The sequence below is a fragment of the Sus scrofa genome, chromosome 13 (assembly GCF_054392235.1).
Source record: "Sus scrofa isolate SSC_HxYL_T2T_F1_AM1 chromosome 13, Sscrofa_HxYL_maternal_Yorkshire_Landrace_v2.0, whole genome shotgun sequence".
Classification (NCBI taxonomy): Eukaryota; Metazoa; Chordata; class Mammalia; order Artiodactyla; family Suidae; genus Sus; species Sus scrofa.
Window position 1 is genome coordinate 51,652,366 of NC_139395.1, and position 23,631 is coordinate 51,675,996.

A 23,631-nucleotide genomic window follows, 5' to 3' on the forward strand; every position below is an offset into this window, starting at 1 on the left:
AACCTCCAAATAATTATAAGCAGCTGTCATTTTTATATAATCCTAAATGATAAGATACAAAGAATGCAAATAAAAAGGTTGAGACCATGGACTTTGGGGCATGGTCTTTTAATCCCCGCCACAGCCCTGAGCTGACCATTGCCTTACACTGAGGAGGTGCCCGAACCATGATATGCTTTGCTCAACTTTCATAATCATGCAACAGGCCACATGTATTTCTGAAGACCTCCCAGGTTCCATTTCCACATTTTCTCTGGATGTTTCCAGGGCGAAGGGAAACATGAATGCATTTAGGATATTGAGGCCAGAAAGCAGTTTGGCTAAGCCAGGCAGGGCTTTTGATGGAAGTTCTCAGCCTCACTTGCCCTGTTCTCTTTGGGACAGGGCCCGCGTGACCCCCTAGTAGCTGGCATTTTTTTTGGCTTGTGGCTGGAGATTTCATAGGATTGAGTGCTTTTGTGTCCCAGCTGGCCAGGACCAGAAATCCCAAATGACAGGCTGGCCTGCCAGCCTCACCCCAGGGTGTTCTGGGTTCAAGTCTGAAATTTGATACCTGTCTCTCCCTGCAAGGACAGAGACCCCCTGAGGAGCAAGTCAGGGACATTTATCATTGTCACAGTGGCTTCTTTTGGACACAATGAATAAAACCAAAGTTCATCAGATAAAGCACACAATTCACCCCAGACAGAACGGAGGCCAGACTCTGCAAGGGACAAATCTAGACCAACATCTAAAAGGAATACACACGTATGCACGCACACACACTCACTCACTCCAAATGAAATCAAGCCCTAGGACGCCTCTGCTAAGTAATACTTGAGGCAGATTTAAATAGAGATAAGGACGCTGCTTGGCAGAAATGTGCCCAAGCAAAAAAGAGTGCCCAGTGAGCTAAGCTTAATTTCTTCAAGTTGCTACAAGAAAGAGGAGAGAAAATCCAAAGGAGTATTTATCTGGAACATTCAACAGCTGCCCGGCATCATGGAGTACTGTCACCTTTCCCCATTGAAGAAAGGTAGGGGTTTCAGACATATATCCTGGGTATTAGAATCAGTTAAAATGTTCTAATGCTCCAAAATGCCTGCTTCTCCCTTAAAAAGGTCCTTCTCTGGAGGTTCTAAGTTTCTAGCTACACTCTGGGAAAAGAGTTTGGGAGGAACTGGGTCAGGTGAAGGTATTTGTCTGATTCCCAGTCCTATAGTAAGTTTGAGAGTATGATGGCTTGGATGCCCATTAATGATGCCTGTTTTAACCAGGTGCAAATGTAGGTATAAATAGTGCCTTTATATCTATCTCATGGAAAGATTCCTTTGAGAGTTAATAATTTTAAACTCCGCTCTGCTCGAGGTGGAATTCCAGGGAGCTGGTTGATGACAACCACAGGTCATTTTGCCATCATTCCCTTGCTGTGCCCTCCAAGGATACATCTCAGGCAGGCACCGGGCCATAATCTCAGGTCCACCTATGGAAGGTTCACTGGTACATGTTTCTTCATGGAACAGAACAGTGTCTGAGGCGTGATGTCTGCGGTCAACCTCAGCTCTCCCACGATCAGCTGTATGACCTTGGATAAATTGTTTACCCTCCCTGGAGTCAGTTTCCTCCACTGAAAAGTGAGGACATAAAGTTTCTGTTGCTTGGAATTGCTATGAGAATTCAGAAAGTTCATGTTCATGAACTGCCTAGAACAGGGGAGGAACATGGTCCATGTCATCCATGTGCTTATTGGTGAGTAACCTTCCTCACTTATTTATTCACTCTGTTCACTCATTCATCAAATATTCCTGAAGAACCTACTCTTTGCCAGGCACTCTTCTAGGCACTACAGGTGGAATGCTGAATAAGAAGTAGCCCCTTTCTCAAAGTCGCTTGGGACCTAGTGGAGGAGACAGGCAGGGAAGCAGCTAATTTGAAATACAATGTGATTGTCATGGAGATGGAGCTACCATGGACCACTGAAGAGGGTACAGGAAAGATCTGAACTGACTGAGGATGGGCCATTGTGTACTTGCCGGAGGAATGGATGTCTTGGCTGAGTTCTGAGTGGCCACTTGCCTCTGAGGTGGGTTGAATCGTGTTGGGAGCAGATGGAATGATATGTGCAGAGGCCTGTTGGCAAGAATGACCCTTTTAGTAGTCAGTGCAGCAGTCTAGCTGGGGAGTATGGGGTGAGGGGCAGGAAGTGGTGAGAGAAAAGCCAGAGAAACAACCAGAGGCGGGGTGGTGGAGACTTTCTGGAATGTTGTGCATTGACCCACAGGACATGAGAAGTAATAAGGCTTCCTACTGAGTGATGCTGTGATCTGATTTGGGTTGCAGAAGCAGCCCCCTGGCTGGACTCGGGAAAATGGATTGGAGTGTGGAATCCAGGCAAGGGTGCTTAGGAAGCATGTACCTTCATCAGCAGAGAGTTATTGTGGCAGCCGATACTAAGCTGGTGGCAAGAGAGATGGAGAGATGCTATTCCATTCTAAGAGACACCTAATAGAAGCAATGGATGTGGTAGTTTGGTGAACCTGACCCCTTTACCTGGCCCATTGGCCTCTTTATTATATTTACCTGTTCCAGCCTCTACCTGTATCTCCATTATCATAGGCAAAGATAAGAGTACTCAGTCAGCCTTGCAGGAGACCTTCAGTTTTCCTATAAGTCATGAATGACGTCAGAAGTCTTTTGGGCATATGCAGACCAGCATGCATCCAGAAACACTTTAAAAAAGATTTATCAGTAAATAATAGTTTCCATCGTGGCTCAGCAGAAATGATTCTAACTAGTATCCAGGAGGATGCAGGTTCAATCCCTGGCCTCGCACAGTGGGTTAAGGATCCAGCATTGCCAGGAGCTGTAGGTCACAAATGTGTCTTGGATCTTATGTTGCCGTGGCTATGGCTTAAGCCAGCAGCTATAGATCCGATTCAACCCCTAGGCTGAGAACCTCCGTATGCTGTGGGTGCAGCCCTAAAAGACAAAAATAAAATAAAAAGATTTTTCAGTGTAATTGAGAATCATAGGCAGAAATCAAAACTAAACTTTTTGCCCAGTCACCAATTCAGTGGGCTTTATGGACAAATGATGGATGAGACCATTGAGTTTGATGGTCAGGATGTAGCTAGGGCAGAGAGCAGGTGGCTTGAAAACATGGCCACATGCATGTTTATACTGCAAAGCTCCAGGGAGGTACAGAACAAGGGCTGCCTGGGTATCATGTCTCTTCCTCCTTCCCAAATATCTTTAAACATTTTAGCAGAAAAAAGCAATAATAATAAAGCCATCCTGCCAAGCATCTCCATAAATAAAATCACACACACACATGCACATGTGACAAAGGCCCAGCAGTGACATAAAGTGATACCTTACTTGCTGGCATAAGGCATAAATGTGAGTCAAGGGTTATGGCATCTGGCATGGAAGGAATGATTCCTTTTCTTCTTTTCTGCATCCCTCTATGTACTTCACTTGGAAAATCATTGATAGCTTCCTGCCTTTCATGTCAGTAAGCACAAAGATCTTGAAGTTGAGAGGTGTCTCTGTTCTGACTGCAATCCCTCCAATGGGGGAGGAGACTAGAGTCCTTTTCCCAGGGACTGGGCTGGGCAGAGGCTTGGCAATGTTACTCAGAGCAGGAGAAAAACCAGTACTGCAGAAAACTCACCCTGCAGTCCATGGGTTAGCTGCAGCATCATTTGAGGGCTGATGCATTCCTGTTTTTCTGTGCTGGTTGATACTAATTTGTGATTTTACTTGAGTGAATAAGGAAAGTCATTGTCTTTGCCATTTCAAAACTGGAATCAATTTGTGGTGGCTAATTGTACCCCTATGTTCAAAATGGTTTGACAGGTTCCACATACCCAAGAGTCTTGATATATAATTCACTTCTCAAAGGAATAACACCATGTAAAGTTCTATACATGCAAAGTAAAAGGTTGTTTGTCAAAAGTCATTGACATACTCTCAAATTATGGAAGTCCTCTGTTTACCCTAGATACTTATCTCTTAATGACTCAGTGGTCTCTGAAATCTTTATATGCAATTGGCTTTGGAATATGGCTCATTTCTAGGCTCAACATTTCGATGCAACTCTTTGCGAAACTTTGAAATTCCTTCTGAAGGCTGTCTTGCATGTAACCTTTGCTTAGGAAGCTTTATTATTTTTTAAAAAATTATTGAAGTATAGTGATTTACAATGTTGTGTTAGTTTCAGGTGTACAGCAAAGTGAATCGATTATATGGATATACATACCCATTCTTTTTCAGATTCTTTTCCCATGTAGGTTATTATAGAATATTGAGTAGAGTTCCCTGTGCTATCTTGTTAGTTATCTATTTTTAGTTATCTGTTTATTTAGTTATAGATAGATCCTTGTTAGTTATCTTTTTTTTTTTTTTTTTTTTGACCACATTTACAGCACACACAAGTTCCTGCGGCAGGGCTCAAAGCCCCACCACAGCAATGAAAATGCCAGATTCTTAACTTGCTGAGCCACCAGGGAACTCTCCTTACTTATCTATTTCATATACAGTAGCATGTGTATGTTCATCCTAAACTGCGCTGGAAGCTTCAGAGAGGGTTCTGTCTCAAAAGTGTCCAATTTATCCGTGTAGTTGCCTTCCAGGCATCCATACACCTCTTTATTTTGTGTGTAGCCTTCATATACACTCTTCTTTCTTCTCTGCAGAGAGACGGCCTTTTCTTAGCATCACTCTTTCTCTTGAGTCAGCAGGCCTGGAGATGCCTCTCGCCTTTCACATCAGAGTCCCCTGTTCCCTATCCCTTTGTTGGCACAAAAACTTCCTCCTGCCCAACCACTCAGCATGATGTTCATTTTTACAACGAGCTTGCTTTTAAAGGACAGACTGGCTGTTGGAGAAGGAGATTTTAAATCCAAAAAAAAAATGGTGATGGCAGGGCGGGAGCTGGCCACCTCCTCCCCACACACAGCACGCGTGACTCACTCCCAGCGACTCTGAGGACACTGATTAAGATAAAGGTCATTTGGGTTTTCAAAGCAGCTGGGTTAATTGTTGTTTTTTTAAAAAATACCAGAGCTGTTATAGTTTTACAGCGATCAAAAGGACTTTTTAATCACACTAGGGGAGAGCACATAGAACTTTTCATCTTCAAGACACTTAAAAACATTAATTAATAAGAGCATGATACCTTTTAGAAAAAGGAAAAAGCTTGTTGTCTCAACATGCCCTCATTGTCTCTCTCCCACCTTCCGGCCGCCTTTACACACACCCTGTGGCCCTCTTTCCCTCAGGTGCATCTAGGCGTCTTATCTTCCCCTGAACATGAAGGATTTTCTTTCTGAGTATAGACTCATCAGAAATTCTCTCCTGCCTTAATGCTTATGACATTGTGCTGTGCGTCTTATCTGAGCTGTTGTGGAGTCCCACAACCTAAGGGGCCAGTGCTCTTTTGATGGAAATCCTTTATCAGTGATACCATTAGCTCCTACCACGCTTCTCCGAGGCATTGAATTGGGTATTGGTTCCTGGGCGTCATGTAAGTGTGATATTAGCTTATTGCATTCACTCAGTATATCACAGTCATTCTTAACCTAAAGCTGATTCTCACATCCCTGGCCATCAAGGTTCGTTTCAAGGCAGCCCCAGTGAGTTGACTGTTAACAGAGACAAGACTAGCTGGTAGGATTTAACCTCCAAGGTGGTTTTGCCACCATTAACATACCTGCTCTGTGCAGTCCTGTCAGCGTTGCCCTGAGTTAGTGAGAAGTGACCACCCAAGGGAGGCAGTGCAGAGAGTGGAGAGGACCGGACGCTCAGAAACCAGCAGAGTCTGGAGGAAATCCTGATTCGACAGCCCATTTGCCACGCCACCAAGTGACTGACTCCCCTGGGCTCTGCGTTTTCCCATTTGTGAAGCCTTACTCCTCTCTTGGAGCTGTGAGAATCACAGGAGAGATGTACAGCGCTTAGCATTGTGCCTGGCACAAGAAATCTACCCTCTTCGCAAAGAATGATAGGGAGTGAAGGGAAAGCTGGCTAGCAGAAGAGAAAAAAATATGGTTTTTTTTTTGTTTGTTTTTTGTTTGTTTGTTTTTGAAAGCAGTCACTTGGAAAGCAGAACAGATTGGTTGCTACATTTTATAAATTCCTTGTTGGAGAAATAACGAACTTAGAAAACTGAAAACAGTAACTACTTCAAAATCCTTGCCCTTTGAGAAAGATAATAGGATGTTGGGTGGCGATCTCTGCATTGGGGTAGCAAGGGCAATATTTTTTCCATTTCTTGCACTTTTCTTTATTTTTCAGATTTTCTACAATGAGCCGCTGTTACATGTAAAATCAGGGGAGGAAAAAAAAACTTAAAAAACTGCCAACACTTAAACCATTTAGATTGTGACCAAGAGAGCAGGGGCGGATAATGGACCATTGAGACTTTCTTTCCTTACGGCCACCTCCTCTGAGGCAGGACATGGTGTGACAGAATCCATGATTTGTGAATTCTAGAGGAAGAGACCATTAGCCTGTCACAAGCCCACCTGGCCACTTGGTCTTGGGACCATGTCGTTGTTTGAGACCCTTCCCTTTGACCTTGAGAAGAGTGGGCCTCCAAACCAGGTTGAACTGCCTCTTTAAAGGACTGTTAATACAAAGCCATATGGTTAAGAATCATTTTACCCTGTGAATGTGGTCTCTAGGGATACGCATGGTGAGTAGGGCTGCCATATCGTATCAGTCGGGGCAACACCAGCACTTACTAGTACTGGCCAAGGTTGTCCAGCCCTGATTTTCAGGACAAACACTGTACTCAACTGTATCTGTGCCCATTCACTTCTCATGGCAGCCCTATGAACTGAATGATCTTAGCTCCGTCCTATGGAAGAGCAAGGCAGGCTTAGGTTAATGTACTCTAGCCTGGGGCGAACAGTCTGTAGGTGCAGACCTGATTAAAATCAGCATCCCCCTCCGGGACCCTGGATTTACCCTGCTTTCCTAACTAGGCTGGTGAATTGTGCTCTGCAATTGGAGGGCAGGAGATGCTCCTTCTCAGATAGCTTCCTTGGGCTTTCCAAAGGTTCACCTGGGCCTGGCTGGAGGCCTGATAAATAACCAGTGTCCAGTAATATTTTTGGATATGTGGATGGACAGAATGAATGAATGGAGTGAAGGAACAGAGTACCCAGAAGCCATTAGGTTGCCTCTTTTGCACATGGAGGAAAGATGTGCCTCCCTTCCTTCTCCCGAAACGGCCACTTCAGCCTCTGAGACAAGAGGACACTCAGGGTCTCAGAGGAGGAGCTAAAGGTGTTCACCAGCTGAGGACCAAAACTGCCTCCAGAAACATCTGCCCAGACAAATGCTGACTCCCAGCCCCCAGCCACACCCCTTCTCCAGATGGCATTTGCTTTGGGCAAGGCCTCTTCCTCTCCAGTTGTGGGCCTCCCACCCCCATCTCCTTCCTTCCTGTTGGCAGCATGGAGCAGCATGTACATTTATCAATTATTAGCACACACAATACTTGTTTCACAGAGGCTGACTTCCTCCAGTCCTTCTCAAAAGAATATAGGAAAAGCAAGAGCATTTTTGTTTTGTTCAAACCCACACGAATACGGCCATCACCTTGGCCCATCCCATACTGCTTCCACAGTCAATCTGCAGGTAACGCAAAGGGGCATTCATATCCAATTAAACGCTGCCCGGGAAGGTTCTGGCACTGACGGCCGACCCCAGTAGTTCCACTGGCTCCTCAGATGGGTGCCCTTCTTGCCCCGTCCTCCTAGGCCACAGGCTGGTTTGTGTGTTCACCACATCTGGCCTTTATTTGAAACTCCACCTCAAAGTATTTCATAGCACAGAATATCTTTCCTTATTAAATTCTCCCCCACATATTTTTTTCATAAAACAGGCACCAAAAACTACAAACCTACCCGTGGCTCTCAAAGTATCTGTTTATAAACCTTTGGAAACCGTTTGCAATTCGTTAATCACATTTTCAAAGGAAGTTACAGTTTATAGATACACTAACAAATGCCATATCCGATGCCTCAGCCCCAGTAACGAGATCCTCACGAAGGGGAAGAGGGAGTGCGGCTGGGGGACCTGGGATTCGTCCCAGGCCAAATCCCATGGGAGAGGGGAGATCTGGCCTGGGAGTCAGAGGTTCTAGAGTTTAGGGGTTTTTTTTCTGTCGCTCTCTGATGCCATGGCCACACATATGTCCTCTCAGAGGGAAAGCAGGTACAAGGGATCAGCCATGCTCATACAGAGTTGACTATCTTGATTAGCGGTGAGGCATTTTGCAAATCACATTTTCCTAAATAATCATAAAGTACCAGAGTTTGTGAATACTTCACTTAAAATGTACTTTAAAAATGGTTCATTTAAAAAGAAAAAAGGAGGGAGTCCTTATTATGGTGCAGAGGAAATGAATCCGACCAGGAACCATGAGGTTGTGGGTTCGATCCCTGGCCTCGCTCCATGGGTTAAGAATCTGGTGTTGCTGTGAGCTGTGGTGTAGGTTGCAGATGCGGCTTGGATCTGGCATTGCTGTGGCTCTGGCATAGGCTGGCAGCTATAGCTCTAATTAGACTCCTAGCCTGGGAACCTCCATGTGCCGAGGGTGTGGTCCTAAAAAGAAAAAAAAAAAAAAAAAAAAAAAAGAGAGAGAGAGAGAGAGGGAGAAAATAAAAAGAAAAACACTAAATATAAACAAGTCAGAACTCTGATGACTACTTACACTTGAAACCTAAGCCAGCTTTTTTTTAAAAAATCTTTAAAAAGGGAAGGGGGATAATGTGGAGAGAATGTGTTGGTACATGGAACACCCAAGGGTATAAAGATTTCAGGAACAGCTTGATCCAGGCATGCACACTATGCTTGCAGAGCTCTCTTCATGACATTTCTCTGTCTTATCTGCACTGGCTTCATTCTGAGGAAGGCCCTCTCCAAGAAGTGGCAGAGATGGTCACCCAGAGCTCAAGTTCATGTCCTACTTGCCTTTGTGATGCTAGTAGATGATGAACTCCTTTCCTGGACAAAATGAGGAAAGCCTCCAAGATCGAATCTTATTTGGGCTGGCATGAGTTATTTCCCCAATCCTGAGCCAATCACTGTGTCCTGGAGAGTTGTGGGTCTCCCTCATATGCTCAGGTCACTAGTCTGCTTCTGAACCAGGATGCTCTTGGCTTCACTCAAACTGTATGTACTGAGTGTGGGATCCAAGGGAATTCTCTGTGGGAAAACCAAGGTGATTACTGTGGAAGAGTTGGGGGATGGGTGGTGGTAGTCCACAGCCCATGGGTCTTCCTAATAGAGGTCTAATCTCTAGCCATCTAGTAAGTTTTCTTAATGGGAGAAAAGATAAGGTGGATTTAGGGTCATCATGCTGGAGTTGATGCATTGCCCTTGACCTGGTTTATCTATGCACTAGTCCACTGACTTCCTTTGTTCACTCAAAGTGGTCCCTCTGCTCTACTACTGTTTATATTTTAAGGAGCTTTACCCATTAATAAAGACCCAAATAGAAAGTATTTCATACTTAGTTCACAGACATTGAACTAAGCAGACATTGTAGAAGGGTGTTCCTGAAAATAGAGTTCCAGGAGGGGTCTCCCCAGTCCCATGTTTCTTCCAGTGTGGTTCCATTACGGAGACTTGCTGGGAATATAGGGACTTACAGACCAGGAGCTGGGAAATCTTTCTTCCTTTCACTTTCTATCCCTGTCAGTTTTTTGAATACCAATAGTACAATGTACTGAATTTCTTGAGTGGTTATTTTAAAAAATGAAGGAAAACACCTAGGAATGGTCAAAAGCCAAGGGCTCTCTGTGAATTCCGCTTTTGCCAGTTGTCATCTAAAAGGACTTGGGTTCTTTAGCACAGGTCTGAGGTTTTCTGCTAGGAGAGTCTTAAGTCCCAGCTTGACGTTTGGTACACAAGTATCTTATGCACCAAGAGGAGGCACATGAGTGTGTCTGTCTGACGTTACCATCTTTAACGAACATCTTCTGCCTGCCTATGGTTCCCCCGAGGGTGACCTGAAATTATTGAGCAGGTCTCTCTTCCCATCAAGGAAATGACCTATTAACCAGTTATTTATGATGAGCCTGTCTCGTCACCAAGAAGGATATGACATTCAGGATTCACACCAGCTACATATGTATTAAGAGCTTAGTCCATGCTGTGCTGGGAATGTGCTTTTGCCGTTTTACACACAGTAACTAGTTAATCCTCTCAACCAACCTTTGCTATGGAGGTACTGCTGCTTTTCTCTTTTTGCTGAGAAAAAAAGAAAACTTGGAGCAGCTGGATGCCTTGCTCAGTGTCACATGCCCACAAAGTGGCAGAACCATTGTGCTCTCCTCATCTAACAAAGACAGGGCCACACTTTTTCTCTGAGGATAAAGGAACATTTGGTGCCATGGCCCTTAGGGGTCTTTTTGGATTTCTTTAGTAGCAGTTGAAATAACACGAAGCTTAGCATGAAAATTTGGTCAGGGGCTGGGGGTGGGTGGGGGTGTTCTCCCCCACATGTGATCTATTTAACTTGCTATTCAACTTGATATTTAACTTGCTACAGTTTTCCCATAGGCATGATGGGCAATAAACTGACTGTAGACAAGCAGCATTAAGGGTGATAAACTGCAAGAAGGTTTATCCTCGGGAGAGAATGAAGCCCTATTTAATTGACTTCACTTATATTCTTAGGATCTTGCACTTGCTAGACCTCCAATAAATGTTGAATAAACTAATAAAGGAAGATTTTGAAGTCATCAGTGGAAGAACTTCCTCCAAAAGACCGTATGGACCTAGCATTAGGCTACCCAAGAAACTGTGAAAGTTCTGCCTTTAATGGTCAGAAGCTGGGCTGCAGGAATTTCTGGGGTGCCTAGTGGTTCCCAGGAAGGGCTCTTACCAAAATAAGACTTGCAGTCTAGTAGGACAGTTGATAGAGGTCTGAGAATGTGAATGTCCGACTCTAGGTCCTCGGGGGACAACTGTGCTTCTTAGCATCGTGTGCCCTCCCCCATCTCACCTCCTCACCTTAAGAAGAGGGTGACAACCCTGGTGACTTCTTTCCTGTTCCACCCACTCAGCCCAAGGCTGGCTCTCTTGAGGGCCAAAGCTTCTAGGCACAGCGAACTTTCCATAATAGGATCCAACTGCGAATCTGCTATCATTTACAGAGGCTTCTGAGGGAATGACTTCCCTTCCTCTTCATCTGGAGTGGATCTGATGTCATAAAACTGACCGTGAACGTCTGTTACTTGGAAACCTGAAAGAAGGGAGGGGAAGGGCCGTAGGCTGGGGTGGTCAGAGCCCGGCGGCCTTCCTGGGAGGTAAGGGTGGGCCCTCTCTACAGACGTCTCAGGTTCTTGAAATGCAGTCCAGGAGCAAGAAGAGAGGAGCAAGGAGGAACTCTGGGCTCTGTTTGGCTTCACAGTGATGGGAGATCGCTCCTGTCTGGCCTCTTTTCCACTGTTTGGTTCAACACCAGCAGCGGTTTTTCTCCTTCACACTGTGCCTTTAGCACGTGTCTCCATAGTAGCCGAGCGGTATCCAAAATGGTAACCTCTGGGGTGGGGGTCTTCAAACACCTGGAGTGATGCTGCATTTCTCTTAGAATCCTACCAATTCAATCAAAAGATGATTAATTTAAAAACGAATGCAAAAAAGAGAAAAACTATTCAGAAATATGTATTTTTTCATCTATGCCATCAGACACACCTTATGAACTGGCAGAGGGGTTGCTTCTCCTGAGCCTGCAGCAGAGGGCAGGCTTTCCTACATTATAAACATCCCAACAACCAGCATTAAAGGCCCAAGACACAGGAACGTCCAGATGGAGGACTGTCCAGTTTATAAAATGATAGACGCTCTGGGTGACTAACGCCAGTGATTTAGGGGGAAAAAAGCTAAAGCTGCTTCCCCTGTTATTAGTGCACTCATCAGCTTTTCCAGAGCAATACCTTAATGGTTGTTAAATCTGGCAGTGATTCCTACTACCCACATGTATTCCAGCACAAGTAGCTGTGCTTAGCTCCACCCTGCCATGGCCTGTGTGTAGCAGGTAGAAGGTTCTGTGTGTCTGCTAAATGGTGCCAGAACATTGAGCCCAAATGTGGAAGCCAATGCTTCTGTTTTCTGGCCAAGGAATATGAAGTAGGTTTGAGATAGGAAGTCGAGATGGGGGACCTATAGACCATAGAGAGCTCTAGCTGCGTTTTCGGTGAACTGTGGAAGATGCCTTTCCTGTGTCATGAAAGGGTGGGTTTTAAAAGCTTTAGAGTAGAAGAATAAGGTTCTAGTCCACACATAGAATGTCCAAGAAAGGGATAAAGAGAAACAAAACCCGGTTTTGCATCTGGTGTGTTGAGAGGTAAGGAGTCCGCTGGTAAATTTATGTCAGACAAAGAATTAGCTTGTATATCACCCCAGCTGGAAACACATATTTGCAGGTGATTGAGTTCTACTTTCCTGTCATTAAAACTCCAGGACCAAGCCCCTGCTGCGCTTTTCTCTAGGACCCTCCCGTCATAGTCCCCAGACTCAAACCAGGTCTTGGGATGATGAAGGTTGCCCGTGATCTCAAGGGAATGTTTTGTCATCTGTCTTCTTTCTCTTCCCCTCCTGCCAGTATGAAGAAGGCAAAAAGCGGAGGAAGCCTAACTACAGTAGCGTTGACCTGTCTGAGGTGGAGTGGGAAGACCGCGATGATGTGGTAAGTGATTTATGTTCAAGCCTGGTGAGGGAGGAGCTCCATTGTAACCCTCCCTGTACCTGGAGGCTGCCCAGGAGCCAGCTGAGAGGCCCACCAGCAGGACACCTGGCCACCAGAGGGATGCAGAGACAATGGGCCCTTGTTCGAGTTTGGAGTTTTATAGCTCTCCTGCCCATAGGTCCACTTGCAAACGGGCCAGCCCCCCTGCCTGCTTTGCACCGTCTGCTAAGACCATCCACTTCTGGGCTCAGGTCCCTTCTGTAGCCCATTGATCCAGACTCTTCCTCAGTGCTATTGATGGGACCTGCCACCCTCAGGAGAGCCTGGCTAAGCAGCTGCACAGTCAGGGCCAAACTCCACCTGTCAGGATGTCCTTCCGGGGCTTTGCAGAACAACGCCTTTGCTCTTGCTTGGTCGCACCCTCCTTCTGGGGCCATCCCGGCTTTGCCCACTTCTGGGCCACATGGCAGTAACACATGCTTGGTTCTCACACAGATTCAGCCCTGGGACTATATCAAAGGCTTTCCTTATGCCCATGACGTAGCCCCGTCAGTCTTCTTGTTCCTTCCTCAGTGAATCAGATTCATTAGACATGCTGTCTTTTGTGCATCCAGGGGGACTGTCCTTAATTAAATCCTCGCTTCCCAGGTGTTCCTGTCTGGACCCTCACTCTTCTCTTTCTCTATGGAGTCTCTATGCCTAGGCTGCTTTCCTCTGCCCACACCTCCCTGATTTCTCTGGGGTCCTTTCTTAAGCTTCATCGTTGAGTCAACATTTCCATCTCTTCCTCCATCTAGCTTCCAAAGGGATGTTGAGGGGAACCATTTGAAACCTGCAGGCTGGGGTCTCCAGCTTCCAGAAATATGGCCAGCATCACAGTCCTCTTGCTGCTCGCTTTTCCTCTCTTCACATCCTCTGCATCCTGGATGTCTCAGTGAGCATAAATCTCTGAGATTTTTCCTTGACTATAAAATGCAAGAGAACATATCTGTTTTAGAAATTTAACCCAGTTCCTTCTTCATCTGGACTCAGTCTTTTTAAACCCTAGTTTAGACAAAATAACCTTGCTGTTGGATAAGCTCTTCGCTCATTCATTCTCTTTTCCTCAGTGCCAGTGACCTCATGCCATGTCAGTTCAGTGACCTGGTAGAGTTTTATATCTTCTTGTTCTTTAAACCTTGGCATCAAGAGTCATGTCCAGGCCCTTTGATTGTGCTACACCTGATGCACATGTCCTACCTTTTCCGCCCGCTGCTGCCGAGGAGCCTGCTAACATAGTCATGAGGAATGCAGTTCAGGCATTAGCCTGCCTGGGTTCAAACCCCACCTCTGCTATTTCCTGGCTGTTTGTCTCAGGCAAGCAAGTATCTTCTCTACACTTCAGTTTTGGTTTTTGTTCTTTTTTTTTTCCCCCTCAGTAAAATCGGTATGATGGCGATAGTACCTACCTCATAGAGCTGTCGTGAATACTAAATGTATCACTATATTGAAAGACGTAAAAGTGTTTACATCGTTGTGTGGATATGGTGAGCATTCTGTGAGTAGTTGCTATTATTAGAATTATTCTCAGCATCATCAATCCTCCAGAAACCTTCTCATTAATGAATGTCAGTTGTTAAACTGTCTCATGAAACTTTAAAGGGCTCATTCCATTGTTTTCCTTTCTCTTGCATCTTTACTCTATCAGTTGCTTTATTTTGACTTCCCTGGATCTTTTTGTTTTCTTTTGCAGAAGGCTTGAACCTTGTCATCAACATACTTCTCCATCCCTTCATCTTTTACATCTTAATTAATGTGGGAGGCAGACTTGATGCTCATTCTTACCTGGGAGTCTCCACATCCAGGAAGCAGGTCCTCTGCTAGTTAACACCTTGCTGATACTCCTTCTCCTCCTTTGCAGGTTACCTGAAGAGATTTATTTTATTTTTATTTATTTATTTATTTTGTCTTTTTGCCTTTTTTCTAGAGATGCACCTGCGGCATATGGAAGTTCCCAGGCTAGTGGTCTAATCTGAGCTGTAGCCACCGGCCTACACTACATCCACAGCCACAGGAACTCAGGATCTGAGCCGCATCTGCAACCTACACCATAGCTCACAGCAGCGCCGGAACCTTAACCCACTGAGCGAGGCCAGGGATCAAACCAGCAACCTCATGGTTCCCAGTCAGATTTCTTTCCACTGTGCCACAACGGAAACTCCCTGAAGAGGTTTATTACTTGGCTCATCTGTACCCTGCTTGTCCAGTCATCACCTATGCCCAAATTAATTTCCCATGAGCTGATATCTCCTTTTACTAACAATGGTTTGATGAATGCTTTCTGTTTCCTTAGCCTTTTCTTCCTTTGTCATCGGATTCCTAGCCTGTGTGATGTCCTTCACCTTCATCTGATTCCCAGGACTGGGTTCTGAGTGTCCACCCTCAGAGTTCCCACACCTCCAGCAAGTTTAGTGCTCTTATTCTTCACCAGTTGCCCTCTAGTTGTCTCTCCGGTTTGAGTCTCTTGTCTTATGTCTTTGGGAGCAAAGTAAATTTGAGACATGAATTCCTTCACTACCAATGTGCTTGATTGAAAAAACCTAGGTCACCATTTCTCTCCTAGGAATTTACACTCCCTTGATTGGGAAGTTCTGGAATCTATACAAAGCATCTTTGTGAAGGCTGCACAAGGTCCTGCATGCCCATATGCCCACCAGTGGGGTTTGCATACAAGTAGCAGAGGGCAGACTTTAGGTCAAGATCTGGGAAAGACCAGACAAGCAGAGGGTGCCAAGAAAGAAGCAGCATGAGTCTGCCCAGCTACAGAGAAATTCTTGGAAGGCACATCCCACTTTTCTTGGCAGCGAGGCTCTTGTTGAATTTAATGGTCATGTTTGTTACATAGACCCTGTGTACCTCGCAAAAGGATGTGAGGTGCTATCTTCATCAAACAAACTGGAGTTTGAATCCTAATATTTTAAGCTCTTGAAAGGGGTGTGACATTAAAGGAAAGGGAGGAGGATGGCAATGAAGATGATGGTGGGTGGTGGCGAGGTGATGATGGGGTACAGCTGACAGCTATTGAATGCTTAGGGCATGCTGCACTCTTCTCATCCAATACCTACTCCAACTTTATGAGATGGGTGTTGTCATTAGTTCTGTTTTGCAAAAAGAGAAAATGAGGCACAGAGAGCTTCAACATCATAAAGCTCAGGCCCCAGAATCTATCTGAACTGTAGTGCTATCTGGCCTCACAAGTGGGTGTTCAATAAATATAATTTATTTCCATTATAATTGAATAAAAAGGACAGGCTCGACTAATCCTCTAAGCATCTGCCTCTAGAAAGCATCAGTGACCCTGGCCTTGGACCCTGCCAGGCCCCATCGCTGATTGTTCTGTGCTACTGGGAATTGGGGGTGGGGTGGCACGGAGGCATGGAGAAGCTTACCTAATCTCTGACTTGCCTGGGGAATGTGAGAGGGGAAGGTCCCAAATGGCTTTAGGCAGGCACCAGAAAGAGGAAAAATGAAAACCATGTCAAAGATAAATCGAGCCGTTCTTAAGAGTTAGAAAGTAGACTTAATTAGGACCAGCTCTCCCCATCCAAAACCACAAAAGTTAAAATGGGAAAATATTTCCAGAAATGCCCATTATGTGTTGTTAAAAAATATCTAGAGTAAAATATATGTTTTATTTTATACATGCCTCCAGCTAAAAATTATGCTTTTACTCTCTCTCACAGAAGATGGGAATGTGAACCCAAATCTCGACAGCCCTGCATCAAATTTAGGTTGCTTGCAAGCACTGCAGTTCTCTATCGGCCAGATCTTATTCAGGCTCCTCAAAGGAGAAAAGAGGGGAAAGAATTAAAAGAAAAAGGAAAAAAAAAAAAAAAAAAACCAAGCATTGAGGCTGGGAAAGAGCTTTCCTAACAGGCTGTGGCATGTCAGCATTTGCTCCTATTTCATTAAACGGCCTCCCCATCGTCTCCTATTGGTGCCCACGACGGCACATCTTTCATCACTGTGTCTGCTGGCCTTCTCTGAACTCTTGGAAGGGTCACAAGTAATTAGCAGAGATCAGCCCGGGGTGGGGGAAGGGAGGAGGCTCACCATTCCCGGATGGGACCTCCAAAAATCAGATACAGGGCTGCCCTGTTCACTGCCCATCAGTCTCAGCCAGACCTTGCACTGGCCCAGATTTCTCCGAGAGCATTTGAAGATGATTCATGCTATGAAAAGCTAATCCCTGTCTTCCAAATGGTTGGCCTTTAAAAACAAAACCAAAGGAAAAAAAAAAAAAAAAAAAAAAAAAAACCAACCCAACAACAACAAAACTACTGTGTAGGAAAATATCTTTAACTTGATTATGTTTTGAAAAATGAGTTCTCCATGACAAACCAATACCCTTCTTGAAAATGTAACTTGCCCCCAGAGACATGCTTGCTTCTTGAGTGTTTCAGTGTTTGCTGGGCATTTGTTCTCAGGATTAATCAACATTGCACAGGCATTTTTTGGGTCATTGTTGCCCAGATATTTACAGGAGCACCCCAAATTGAAGTCGAAGATCATTTATTTATTGCTGTTAACCCCTTTCCCCCTGGACAAGAGCATTTGGATGTTTATTCTTCCAAAGCCCCATTTCAGAGGTCTGAGTACAGTATGCAGACTTACCGCAAAAGTACTCAAGAGTCGGTGGGGAAACATCTCCGCCCCATCACACACAAGCCACCAAATGTGCTCCCAAGCTGGAGGACTGAAGTTGTCCAAGACAGTATGGTAACCCTGGGAAGCGCTAACCCCGATTTTCTTTTATCGTTTTAGTTACGAAATGCCATGGTGAATAGAAAGACGGGGAAGTTTTCCATGGAGGTGAAGAAGACAGTGGACAAAGGGGTATATTTTTCTCAAACATTCTTGCTGCTTAATTTAAAACAAACCACTGTGAAAAATTAGCTTTGAAAGCTCTATCTGGAATAAATATCTTTCGCTGAGATCATTTTTCTCTTGTCTTTACTTATCTCAAACAAGATTCATGTAGTACTGTTAACCTGATCATAGTGTGTCCATTTATTTTTATTTATTTCTGAAAACTTCACCTAGCAGACTAACCATGTTTTCTTTTCTCTACGACTTTTTTTTTTTTTTTCAATCTAGAAACGGGTTTTGGTGATGACAAATGACTACTATTATACAGACATCAAGGGTACTCCTTTCAGGTAGAGCTGACCATAATACATGGACATTCCATCAGACCCATCAGTTGTGTTTGTACAAAACCTGCTGACACTCTCAGAGCTCATCATCTGAAGATAACCAAACACCCTGCCGAAAGGCCGGAAAGAGTGAGGAAGGGGCTTTTCCCAGGCTGCTTTTGTTTTTGTTTTCCAGAAGGGGGAAGATGGTTCAGGCTCACCTAGGAGAACTCACTCAATTTGTCATGGCTTTGCATCTCATTATCAAGCAAATAAGCTTTGGGGATTCCAACTAAGGGTGGAGAGATAAATTCAGAGGGTTATCAGAGTCCTTAACCATCTAACTTGCTGCCTAGTGAGTTCCATTTTGCCTTTTATTTCCATGATCAAAAAACAACCCTTCACACTTGGAGGTAGCACATCCATCCTTACATGTTGTGCTTCCATTTTAATTTCTCTGAGCTGTCCTTCTGTGCTTGTCTGCCTTTGAATCCTGTTATTTCTCTTTGTAACATCCTGAAAAATGCCTTTGGCCCCTTGCCTGCTTCCATAAGTGTATGTGGCTTTCTAAAGTCTCCCGCTACTAACTTAGTGTGATAATGCTTTTCGTAAAAAGTTATTTTAGTGGGCTTTCTTTATGTTCCTGAACTGGTGCCTCAGAGAGCTCAGAAAAGAAAGAATTTGCTGACTATAGATTCATCTTAAAAACCAATATGGCATTGTCGTCATATATGGCCAGGGATCATGGGTGGATTCCCTTTGGTATCAGAGTAGTCGAGGAGTGAAAACAGAAAGGAGCTTAAATTAAGACTATTGAGCGAGTGAGAGTATGGAAAATCTATCAAATGAAGGAGAGAGTTGGGCAAAGAGGCCCCCAACATGATCATGTCGCCACATTCAAGTGCAGTGGAAGTGTTCATTTTTGCCCTTGAGAAGGGGTTGATTTTCCCTAGTCCCAAACTGTGGGGTCTGGAAAGACCCATGTGTGGCTGAATGTAGGGCAAGTATATGTAAGGTCATAATTAAAAGCAGGGCATGTAGCCCTTGCAAGGGCATCCGAGAGAGGGGCTTGCCAGAAGGGCTCCTAGCAGCTTGCCACACCTCTTTAAACACTCACGGGAGCTGCCTATTGCTGCTGCACTTCCAATCAGAAATTACATTGAAGCAGTGGGTGGAACCTAAGAAAGACCAACACCAACTATAATCAGTGAGGTTTTGAAAGTAAATTGTTGAAAAAATGTGTTTATAGAACATTGAATGGAAATGTGAAAATGGAAATAAAAAGTTAGCCCAAAGTCTATTCCAGTTGATATCATGGATTTCAAAGTCTGCCTTGTTTCTCTGCACAGTTTAGGTGTAGCGCTCTCCAGAGGCCATGGGAAATACTTCTTCCGAGGGAACGTAACCGTTGAAGAAGGTAAGATGCTGCCTTCATCTGTCTTATCCTCCGGGGTGGAATGAAAGCCCTGAATCCAGCCCTTGTGTTAGCTAAAGAATTTACTCCTCTATCCAACCCTTTCTCTAATCCCTGGACATTTGACTCAACTCATTACTGACTTGATGTTACTTAGTGGTCCTAGACTGTTTCAGAATGGTAGGAATCCCAACCAGTGATGACTTTCGTTATGATTTCATTTAGTTATCTTCTGCTTCCATCCACAAATTTGTTGAGACAACTCACAGGAATCATCCATCTACCAAATGACTTCTTCCCATGCATAAAAACCAGACCAAGACAAATACGGATTAGTGTAAAAACTCCAAGCCAGGAAAAGAAAAAGAAAACAAAGGTATGCTAGTCTTAGTCTCCAACACAATTGAGCCACAAATTTCACTTCCGTTTCAAGGCAGCCTGGGTCCAAGGGAAATGTGATCATTTAAGTGATTTATATAAATCAGAAGGAATAAGTAGCACCTTGAGATCCCCAGATCTTCTTGTCTTCATAAAGCACCAGTGCACTGGAAATTCTCAGTAAATAGTAGCAATTGTTACAGCCCTTTAAACTTTGTTTATTTATTTATTTATTTGGGAGCCAGACCTGTGGCATATGGAAGTCCCCGGGCCAGGGATCAAGCCCTGTGTGCCACGGTGGGAACACCACAGCCCTTTAAACTTTAAAAGCACTAGCACACTCATGCTCTCCTTTTCATCTCCCAACAACCTAGTAGCTCAGAGATGTTCTCTTTCCTAATATCACCAGCCCACAGGGAGGCATGGGGCTAGCCTCTTAAAGCCTGCACTCCCACAGTGGCCTTGAGTAAGTCATTTGCCTAACCTGGGTGTTAGATTTTTTCCGTTTTGACTGAGGAGTTGGATAAGACCAGTGCTCTTTGTGGGTGTCTTCAGGGAGCATGGCCAAGAGCTGGAAGGTCAGTTAAAAGTCAGGTTTCAGTGACTTAGAACTGGTTATGAATGAGTGTGCTGACCTTCCAGAAGCTGGACTTCCTGGTGGCTCATGCTGATGATGTAGTGGAGAATGAAGAAGGAAATTGGAGATCTCTGAGATGTCAGGTTCTATAGACAGCCTGCTGGTCCACTGCTGAGTGTCCCTGTATTGTTTCACAGGTGTTGGTTTTTTTCTCTCAACTGATTGTGAGGAATTAAGGAACAGGAAGGATAGCGAAGGGGGTCATCCTGACCTGGGCAGAGCCCTGAGTGTGCCCACCGCAGACCTAATCAATCACGAGTTCTCTCTTCCCAGAGAAAGGCAAGAGAAAACAGGCAACTCTGTGATTTGGGCAAGAGCTCAACAGGATGTATTCTCAGGGATTCTTTTTTTTTTTTAACTTCTTTAATGTTCTGACCCCATGTACCATGTGCGGCTCTATGGATGTCACTGCTTGTGAAGACAGAAAATTCACATCTAAGCCGTCTGAGATCAAACTGAGGTTTAGCTCATGGTTAGAACAGTAGAAGGAGAGGTTATCAATGGATTATTTGCCTCTTTTGTGTTCGTTTCCTTAGTGAGTCCTCAATATCTGGGCCTGCCCCTCCCTCTCTCTTTTCTCTTTCTCTCTCCCTCCTTTCCTTCTCCTACCCCCTCCCCACACACATTTCTTCATTTCATTAGTCACTTTCATCTTCTGTTAGGCTAAGAGCTCACACAGAGAGAATTTCAGAGTTAACTGCCCCAGCTATGCAAGAAATTAGTTTTGAGTTCCCAGCAAGGGGAGATTGTCTGGTTATCTATACATATGAGGTCAGATCCTCTTCTCTCTGTTGCTCCTCTGTAAATAAGAGGGTTACAATCCTGCCAACTTTGTGAGTGACAGAACCCGAGAAAGCTGCTTCCCCTGGGCTACCTAGTACAGGGGCTTGTCATCTGATGGCCGTGGTGTGATTACCGTTCTGCTCTGTTTTGAAGAAAGGAGTTTCTTAGGAATGGCAACCACGCTTCTGAAGGAGCTCCCATAAGGAATGCAGTCCCACAGAATGTAGAAATTTTCAACCTGCTTTGCCAGTGGCAGGTATTACAAAGATGGTGAACAGGCTGCTTTTGCTCAAAATGTAAGGAGTTGCTACTGAGGTTGAATGTATGGGCTGTAGTTCTACCTGCTGAAATTATTTCCCTTCTGAATCTCCCGGACACTTTATTTTTTTGTATATATTGTACACAGTAATTGTCAATAAATTGAAGCTTATGTCATTATGGCCAGCATTATCAATCAATAGTAGATGTGATTTTGTCCAAAATCAGAGCTGTGAGAGAGAATAATCATAATTCCTTAAAGGTCTAGGAACTTAGTAGAGGAAGCAATCAAAAAGATCTTGCCTTCAGGGTCTGATCAAAGGTCCAATGAAATATAGGCAGAGAGGGCTTTGTAGATGAAGGTCAGTGAGAACAGAAACTAGAAAAAACAGATAGAATTGATGTCATTAATATTCCAAGAAGGTGAGATCCCAGCTCAAAGCCTCTGCACCTGTTACTCCTGCCACGAGCACTGTCTTCTCAGTTACTACATGGCTCTCCCCTCACCTCCTCCAGGTCTTTGCTTAAAGTCACTGTCACTGTGAATCATCCCTGACTCCCAGGTTAACAAGGACACTTTCTCTCATCTCTCCCCATCTCTTGTTACCCCTTCTCCTGGCTTCATTCACTCTCTCTTACTTCTTAGCCCTCACTACTGATAGGCTGTGTATTTTAATTTTATTTATGTATCTCTTTTCTGCCACTAGAAAGTATTTTATATTATTATTATTATTATTTTTTTTTTTTTTGTCTTTTTCAGGGCCTCACCTGTGCCTCATGGAGGTTCCCAGGCTAAGGGCCTAATCAGAGCTGAAGCTGTCAGCCTAAATCACAGCTCACCGCAACGCCAGATCCTTAACCCGCTGAGTGAGGCCAGGGATCAAACCCACAACCACATGGTTCCTAGTTGGGTTCATTAACCATTGAACCATGACGGGAACTCCATAATTCAGAATTTTTTTTTTTTTTGGTCTTTTTTGTCTTTTTCTAGGGCCACACCCGCAGCATATGGAGATTCCCAGGCTAGGGGTCTAATCAGAGCTGTAGCTGCCATCCGACGCCACAGCCACAGCAACACAGGATCCGAGCCATGTCTGTGACCTACACCACAGCTCACAGCAACACTGGATCCTTAACCCACTGAGCAAGGCCAGGGATCAAACTCATAACCTCATAGTTCCTAGTTGGATTTCTTAACCCCTAAGCCATGATGGGAACTCCATGAGGGCACCAGTGATTTTTGTTTTGGTTGCTGCTATATTCTCAGGGCTGAGAATAGTACCTGACACATGGTTGATGCTCAGTAAATATATGGAAGGAAGAATGGGAGGAAAGAAGGGAGGGAGAGAGGGAAGGAGGGAGAGAGAAAGAGAGGAAAGGATGGATGGATACAGAGATTGTCCTAGGGACTAATCACTATCCCATTCAACCCTCTCATGTGGTCTGTGAGTTAGACACTATCACCTGCACCTTCTGACTGGTGTAACACAAAGTGTTGAGGTGGCATTCCCAATATCCTTCAACCAGTAGGCGCTGAAGCCAGGATATGGCCACCGGGGACGTGTAGGATGATAGTCTTTCTAATTTATTCCCTACTTCCTATAAAATCAAGCAGGAGTTTGTAATGGTAGGTCTAGTACTTTACAATTTATTTTATACATTTGTATTTGAGGAGAAAACTGAAATCCTGAGTGTACTAAGATACCGTTGGTCACTTGGGAACCTGACTTTCTCAATCATTGGAGTTCCTGAAGTTGTCACGCAGAAGTGTGTGCCTTCTGATGACTCATCAAAATGATGTCACATGAAGATGCAAGGAAAGAATGATTTCACAGAGTCAGGGTGTCTCAAGCATTCTATATAAAATCCCCAATTCCCTAAGAGCTTCAGTTCTTCTAGCTACCTTTCCAGACTGATGACTCATTGTACTTAGGATCCTATAACAACTAGCAATTTTTGCTGGTCAAAAAGCAGTTGAGTGTTGGCAGTCTCATATCATTCAACCTATAATTTCACCCTCACAACCACCTGTCAGTTAGGGACCATTATTATTCCTGTTTTGCACATGTAGAAACTGACATTAAGAAAAGTAAAGCAACCTTCTTATATCACAGGAGTTTAGTGGCCCACCCAAGATCTTAACTCAGACTGTACGGGACTTTAAACTTGGTATCTCTACCATCTTGCCAAGCTTCTCTCCTAGGACTAACTGGTGTATCATTTATATCAGAGAGTTAAGGTTTTCCTAGGGCACTCAGCCGGGGGAAGTTTCAGCGGTGGCTGAGTGAGGTGCAAGTGG

General features: G+C 44.4%; 1 protein-coding gene across 26 annotated transcripts in view; it reads left to right on the forward strand.

Moving 5' to 3' along the window:
* Positions 1 to 23,631, forward strand: part of CACNA2D3 (calcium voltage-gated channel auxiliary subunit alpha2delta 3) — a 924,345-nt gene that overhangs the window by 597,371 nt on the left and 303,343 nt on the right. For 23 of the 26 annotated variants that reach the window (XR_014823278.1, XR_014823270.1, XR_014823269.1 and 20 more), the window contains 3 exons: positions 12,605 to 12,688; positions 17,492 to 17,563; positions 19,212 to 19,279. Coding sequence is in view for 3 of the 26 variants with exons in the window: in XM_084988628.1 (XP_084844754.1) it covers positions 12,605 to 12,688; positions 17,492 to 17,563; positions 17,825 to 17,886; positions 19,212 to 19,279 (286 nt within the window). In the remaining 23 variants the exon portion in view is untranslated. Of the gene's footprint in view, positions 1 to 12,604; positions 12,689 to 17,491; positions 17,564 to 17,824; positions 17,887 to 19,211; positions 19,280 to 23,631 lie in introns of all 26 variants that reach the window. The other 3 variants (XM_084988628.1, XM_084988627.1, XM_084988629.1) reach the window with 1 other exon arrangement.